General features: G+C 47.1%; 1 protein-coding gene across 1 annotated transcript; it reads left to right on the top strand.

Annotated features, from left to right (window-relative positions):
• Window positions 1–326: 326 nt before the first annotated feature.
• On the top strand, window positions 327–7038 carry LOC137662788 (uncharacterized; the record flags this gene model as incomplete). The annotated part of the gene is made up of 3 exons (XM_068399487.1): window positions 327–457; window positions 4930–5115; window positions 5648–7038. A coding segment is annotated over exon 3 (1203 nt), but the record flags the coding sequence as incomplete, so codon positions are not given.
• Window positions 7039–7778: the final 740 nt, after the last annotated feature.

Below are 7778 nucleotides of genomic sequence, written 5' to 3'. Positions count from 1 at the left end.
GATGAGGAAAAACAGCAGCTGAGCAAACAAGAATTGAGGGAGTAGCCGGTGGGAGCCGAACACGGAGGAGAAGAAACAAGAACTGATGGAGCCAATTAAGGAAGGACCAGTGGTAGAGCAGTGACCAATCAACACATCAAAGAAGAGTATGTTTAGTAATATTAACGAATAGCAATGCACATGCTTACAGCTAGGGAAAGTACAAAATGTATAAAAGGGACAGCTTATGCTTAATAAATGTCTTCACTTTGATTCACATTGGATTTTGTGGAGGCGTGTTCCTTCTCCTCAGATGGTGACCCTGATGAGACGCTGATCGACGGCAAGTTCGGGGAATAGCCCAGAAGGAGGTACACCGGCTGGAGTACGGCTCAGCAGGTCTGAAGACCGGGGCGAGACGGAGGACGACTCGCAAGAAAAGAAAAGAAAAGAACGTTGCAACGGGACACTTAGTGAGGTGAGCAGCCGGGGGAAAAAGGAGATGGGCCAAAATATTTCTAAAGAAGAAAGTGCGATAGTAAGGCTTCTCCTACATATCCTCTCTAAGAGAGGAGTGAAACATGATGAGCATTTGCTCCGGAGACTGTTAGTTTGGTGTCGAGAGCATGGGTTCCCTTCGGACCCCCAGAGCGCTTTTAAGGTGGACACTTGGGAAGATATTGGAAAGGGTTTATGGGAAGCGATAAGCAGTGGGGAAAAAGAGGCAATAGAACTGGCAACTGCATGGAGGGCTGTTCTTACTGCTCTTCAAGAAATGAAAGCAGAGAGGGCTGTTGCAGCAGGGGCTTTTACGGCTCTGCGTCCAACAGAGGTTAACCCTGGGGCGAGAGGTCTTCGTGTTTTTGGTCAGCCGCCAATACCGGTTTTTTCAAACCCCTCCGCACCACCAGAAGAGCAGGAGAAAATTGAAATACCCCCTAAACCAACAGGGGAGCCCCCTAAACCGGAGGAAATGGAGGTTGATGAGCATCAGCCCGAGCCCACCCCCCCACCCTTCAAGCCTCCGCGAGCCGCCAATCTCGCAAATCGCGCCGAATACGAATATCCCCCTCTGCCCCCGTCGTCTCCCCCATCGCCTGCCGGCGGTCCAGGGAAATTTAAGGATCCGGTGGCTTGGGCGGAAAAATTGTTAGCAAAATTACAAGACCTGGAAAGACAGACGACCTTAACTGAGCGACAGCATAAGGAGGAGCAGAGGAGAGAAGAAGAAAGGGAACGCCTACGCGGGGGGGCCAGGGGGGCCGGGGGGGGTGCTGAGGCGGCTGGGACTAGCCGCATGAGAAATATGGATGGGAATGTTGGTATGCACTCTGTCATGGGGGACGGGGGAGGAGACGATCCGCGATTACGGTGGCGAGGAGTTATACGGAATGCGCTAGTGGAGGGGGAGATTCTGCCCACAGCTTTCCCAGTTATTTTGGGAAATCGGAGAGAACCACCGCACTGGGTAGGATTACAGTGGGAGATTGTTAAGGAGGCACGGAAAGCGGTACAACAAAATGGGTTGCATGCACCTTATACCCAAGCATTTATAAATAGTATCTTTATGTCTATGCTTTTAACACCTTTTGATTTTAAGCAATTGATGGCGATGATTTTAACCCCGATGCAGGAACTCTTGTGGCGGACGAGGTGGCATGACGCAGCACAGGCTGCAGCGGTGGAAAACCTGGGGAGGGGAGATAATGATCCTCTTTTAGGGATAACATTTGACCAACTGGTGGGAGAAGGGCAGTTTAGTGATCCACAACGACAGGCACGACTTAGACCAGAAGCCTTGGCACTTACTGCCACCTTAGCCCGAGAGGCTTTTAAAACCCTCCCAGAAGATGGGAAAGTAATTCCTGCCTATACAAAAATAAGGCAAGGTCCATCTGAGCCTTATATGACATTTTTAGAAAGATTGCGTGAAGCATTGGAAAGGGCATCGCTGACCGATGTAGCTCGAGAGGCGTTGCTAATGTCGTTGGCAGTCGACAATGCTAATCCTACTTGTAAGCGCATTTTACAGACATTACCCAAAAATTCTAGCCTGGCAGAAATGATGGATGCGTGTGAGCGCGTAGGAACAACGGAAGAAACAGCAGGATACATGGCGTCAGCCTTTGCGGCTGCGGTGAAACCTCTAGTACGATCAGGGAGAGGCGATCAGGGACCAAAATGTTACAACTGTGGCAAACCGGGACACCTTAAGGCTCAATGCCGAGTAAAAAGTCACGAGTTTGCAGGGACCTGCAATCGCTGCCGGAAATACGGTCACCGTGCAGATGAATGCCGATCTAGATTCACTAAGCAGGGAACTCGGCTGGGAAACGGGGGGGGCAAGCGCGAGGAGACCCAGCGCGATGACACAAAACAGGTCTTCCACCCGGGCTGCCTGGATGGCATCGCCGCCGCCACAAGAGGGAGTGCTGGGGTCGACATTGCCACAGCAGTAGAGGTGACTCTGATAGACCCGCAAGTACAATGTATACCCACCGATATGAAAGGCCCACTGGGTCACGGGTTGAGTGCCTTACTTATCGGGCGATCCTCTACGACCCGAAAAGGTCTTTTCGTTTTACCCGGTATAATCGATGCCGATTTTACAGGGGTCATATCTATTATGGTATGGACCCCCCTGCCACCAATTCATATACCCAAAGGAGAAAAAATTGGACAACTGGTCCCCTTTAAATCAGCTGTGCCCACAGCTGGGAATCAGATAAGAGGGGCTGGGGGTTTTGGATCAACAGGCCAGGCTGACATTTATCTGGCAATGGATATCAGCAAGGCAAAACCAACAGAACGGGTAACACTAAAAGAACCTGGTGGGAAAACTTGCGTGGTAATTATGCTGATTGATACTGGAGCAGACGTTACAATAATCAGTCAAGCAGCGTGGCCTCATTCGTGGCCATTGGAGATCCCCCCTACGCCCATTTTGGGGGTCGGGGGAATACAGACCACTAAAATCAGTACAAATGTGATTTGTTGCAAATTGCAGGATGGGAGTACCTGTACAGTAAGACCATATGTGATGCCTGTCCCCATTTGTTTACTGGGGAGAGATGCATTAAGTCAATTAGGGGCACGCTTGGTAACTAACAGTGAGGGTTTTTAGAGGCGGCCATTGATGAAGGGCGACCAATCCTAAAACTAACCTGGAAAACAGAAACCCCAGTTTGGGTTGATCAATGGCCGCTGTCTGCAGAAAAAATCGCCCACCTCGAAAGCTTGGTACAGGAGCAACTGGAAAAAGGTCATATTGAGCCCACAACAAGCCCATGGAACACCCCAATATTTACTATTCCGAAAAAAAGTGGCAAATGGCGTTTGTTACATGACCTTCGAAAAATCAATGAGGTCATGGATGATATGGGAACCCTACAACCAGGGCTCCCATCCCCCAATATGATCCCTAAAGACTGGGACATTTTAATCATTGACTTAAAAGATTGTTTCTTCACCATCCCTTTGCACCCTGATGACTATCAGAAATTTGCTTTTTCGGTGCCATCAGTGAACAAAGCTGCACCTATGAAACGCTATCATTGGGTTGTGTTACCACAGGGAATGAAAAATTCACCGACAATGTGTCAAATGTATGTGGCCTGGGCACTTGCTCCTGTGCGAAGGAATTTTCCAAATTTGATTATATACCATTATATGGATGACATTCTAATAGCAGGGAAACAATTGGATAAAAACCAATTGATTCATACACTGCAGACTGAACTAGCAAAAGGTGGATTGCAAATAGCTCCAGAAAAGGTACAACAGGAGGAAAACTGGAAGTACCTTGGGTGGGAAATTACCAAAACAACTGTTAGACCCCAAAAACTAGAAATTCGTGTGAATATCAGTACTTTAAATGATGTACAAAAACTGTTGGGAGACCTCAATTGGGTGCGAACCCTGTGTGGTCTCACCAATGCTGAACTGGCACCTTTGATGCAATTGCTAAAGGGAGGAGGCGGTGCAGATGCCCCCCGCACATTGACACAGGAAGCTGAGCAGGCATTGAAACACCTGAGTACCAAAATAGCTATGGCATACACTCACCGTTGGGACCCAGATTACAGTATTGGAGTATTGGTTATCAATCACGATCGCCACCCCCTGGCATTAATTATGCAGTGGGTGACTGACAAGGATCCTCTACATGTGCTGGAATGGATCTTTTTGCCTATGCAACCAAAACGTACCATCACTACGAAAGTAGAGGCCATAGCACAACTTGTAATGAAAGGAAGGCAGAGGGTTGTAGAGATAGCAGGCGTCGAACCTGCTTTTTTGGTTATTCCACTGGTTGCAGAGTATCTACAATGGGCATTACAAAATTCCATACCATTACAAGTTGCGTTATTGGATTATAGGGGCGAGTTGAAGGTACATCTACCCCCTCACAAATACTTCTCCGTGCTGCAATTGGGTCAATGGGAAGAATTACCAAAAAGGTCAGAACGTCCGGTCAGTGGTGTCACCGTTTTTACAGATGCTGGAGGCAAAGCTCAAAAAGCAGCACTAACATGGTTAGACAATGGGAAGTGGCATGATGTAATTTTATCTGACATTCAAGGGTCTACACAACAATTAGAATTGCGAGCTGTGGTGGAGGTCTTCAGGCGATGGAACACAGCACCTGTTAATGTGGTATGTGACTCTTTATATGTCGTAGGGATTGTCCAGAGGATGGAGCGTGCTCTGCTCAAAGAGATAGCTAATGAACAACTATACCAACTTTTTCATGAATTATGGCTTTTGCTGACAGAGCGACTGCATCCATATTTCATCACACATATCCGTAGTCACACAGGACTCCTGGAAGGCTTAGCTGAAGGCAATGCTCGGGCAGACAAACTTGTCGCACCTGCCTGGGCTGCGCCTTCAATTGATCGCTTCGCTCAAGCACAACGATCTCATGCCTTTTTCCATCAATCTGCTAAGGTACTGCGGCGTCAGTTTGGGCTACGCAGTGCAGATGCACGTGGGATAGTCCAGTCCTGTCCAGACTGTCAACATCTTGGGGGTGGTTTAGCACCTGGTGTCAACCCCCGCGGTACTGGACCGTTGGAGATATGGCAAATGGATGTAACACACATCCCCGAATTTGGACGGCTGAAATATGTCCACGTGAGTGTTGACTGTTTCTCCCTTGCTACCTGGGCTACAGCACAAACAGGCGAATCCAGCAAACACGTTCAACGACACATGCGTTCTGCTATTGCGGCCCTGGGCATTCCACAGACGATTAAAACGGACAATGGCCCAGGCTATGTGGCACGTGCCACACAGGACTTTTTCCAACTGTGGGGTATAACACATATAACAGGTGTCCCACATTCACCAACGGGACAAGCTATTGTGGAGCGCATGAATCAAACTCTGAAACACCTTTTACAAAAACAAAAAGGGGGAGAGCCAGGGCTATCTCCTCCTGACAGGTTGTGTAAAGCGCTTTATGTACTAAACTTTTTACGCTTGCCACAGGATTACTCTGTACCTCCAGCAGTAAAACATGGTGCAGGGTTAAAGGGAGGTATGGAGGCTTTTCAGAAAGAACAGGAACAAGCCAAAGTGATGGTAAAAAATGGGGTGACTGGTGTGTGGGAAGGTCCAATGAAATTAATAACGTTGGGTCGAGGGTATGCATGTGTCGTTACAGATACAGGAGCCAAATGGGTACCAGCTAAGTGGGTGAAGCCGTGGCTACAAAAACAACCTGAACTACAGGAGCCAACTCAGGATCTGCCTCGGAACACTGACCTCTCGAGAGATCCAGTGCCCTGACTGCGGGAAGTGTGAAAAAAGGTTTGCGTGGGAGGTATAGAAAAGGGAGCAAAAGGCGCAGTCATGATAAAGCAAGGGGTTGTTTTTTCTGTGTTAAGCCTGCTTTGGATCCTGGACCTGACAAAAGGTCATCAACCGATAGTCCTTCCACCTACACCATGGAAGGGGAGTCACAATGTTTGGGTGACTCTGATGCGGAGCTTGAACCAGACGCAGTTTTGTGCCTCCTTAGCTCAGCCTGAACAACCCTTTCATACATTTCTAGTGGGGGTCCCCTTAAACAGATCTGAAAGTAAGGAGATAGTGGCAGGGTTGAATGTGCTGAAACAGAGCCTCTGTGAGAATGCAATGAAATGTGGCGAACATTGGGATTTATGGGACGATAGCTTGCCTGTCAGTCCCTTAGAGCCCCAAGAACTTGACATCCTAGGAACTTTAGAGGCAGAATCTTGTGTGTTTTTCAATTACACAGAGGGATCAAACATTTATCAGAACGACATAAAGAGATTACAAAATGTCACACCCAGTAATCCATTGTGGCAAAATGAATCTATCTGGTGTGCAAACGTAGGGCGTAGTCGATCAGAGCCAGCACCGGATTTGGCCATGCCTAGAAAATTACCAGAAGGTTTATTCCTAATTTGTGGAGATAGGGCTTGGCCAGGGCTGCCCAGTAAAAAACTGGGAGGTCCGTGTACCATAGGTAAATTAAGCTTACTAATGCCTACACGAAAGGTCATATTAAATCACACTAACCTACACAAGATTAAAAGAAGTGTCACTACCTTAGGGAAAGAATGTAAAGATGAGGTAGAACTATGGTCTAGGACCAAAGTAGTTCTTTCTTCTATTTTTGCACCGGGTGTGGCTGCTGCACAAGGACTAACACAATTGCGAAATTTAGCTTGCTGGGTTGCAAAAAGAGCTGATCAAACTTCTAGAATTTTAGGAACATTAGCCAATGATGTAGATAGTATCCGACATGCTACCTTACAAAATAGAGCTGCTATAGATTTTTTATTATTAGTGCACGGTCACGGATGTCAGGAGTTTGATGGGATGTGTTGCATGGATCTGAACGATCATTCCAGGTCAATTCATAAGCAGATCAAAGAGCTCATGGATGCCACACAGAAAATACGGGAACAGCATGGGTTCCTGGATGACTGGTTGGGTAATTTGGGAATTGGAGGGTGGCTGGTCGGATTGATTAAAATGCTATTGATGGGATTGTTTGTGATTTGTATTATCATCCTTGTATTGCCGTGTTTATTCTCCTGCTTGCAAAGGGCCCTGCAGCGGACAATAAACACGGCCTTTCTGGCTCAAGAAAAGAAAGGGGGAATTGTAGAGGGGTTTTTGGAGCAGAATGGTCATGTAATGAGCCAGAAGTATGAGAGTATGGAGTGAAGGCCTAGCTGCGTGAGAAGATTCATGTAGCTAGTGTCAACAAGCCGACCTTCGAGAGATGAGGAAAAACAGCAGCTGAGCAAACAAGAATTGAGGGAGTAGCCGGTGGGAGCCGAACACGGAGGAGAAGAAACAAGAACTGATGGAGCCAATTAAGGAAGGACCAGTGGCAGAGCAGTGACCAATCAACACATCAAAGAAGAGTATGTTTAGTAATATTAACGAATAGCAATGCACATGCTTACAGCTAGGGAAAGTACAAAATGTATAAAAGGGACAGCTTATGCTTAATAAATGTCTTCACTTTGATTCACATTGGATTTTGTGGAGGCGTGTTCCTTCTCCTCACTGTCCTGGTTTGGCCTAAAACAGACCAATTTTCCTTTCAGTGATTTTTGCTTTCAGCTAAGTCTCTTCTAAGTAACTGCACTTTCTGCAACAAACTGCATGTTTTGCAGACAGTGTCTGCTTCTAGGACTGATAACGCTTGAAGTTTATAGCTGTCACTGAGGCACTGGTAGGGATGTTATGCAGAAAGGTTCTTGCTGTTCTTATTCTTAGAGAAACCAAGGTCACTGCTACATTCCTTACTGATT

The sequence above is a fragment of the Nyctibius grandis genome, chromosome 4 (assembly GCF_013368605.1).
Source record: "Nyctibius grandis isolate bNycGra1 chromosome 4, bNycGra1.pri, whole genome shotgun sequence".
In the NCBI taxonomy this organism is placed as follows: Eukaryota; Metazoa; Chordata; class Aves; order Nyctibiiformes; family Nyctibiidae; genus Nyctibius; species Nyctibius grandis.
This window is presented reverse-complemented; position numbering and strand designations above follow the sequence as displayed.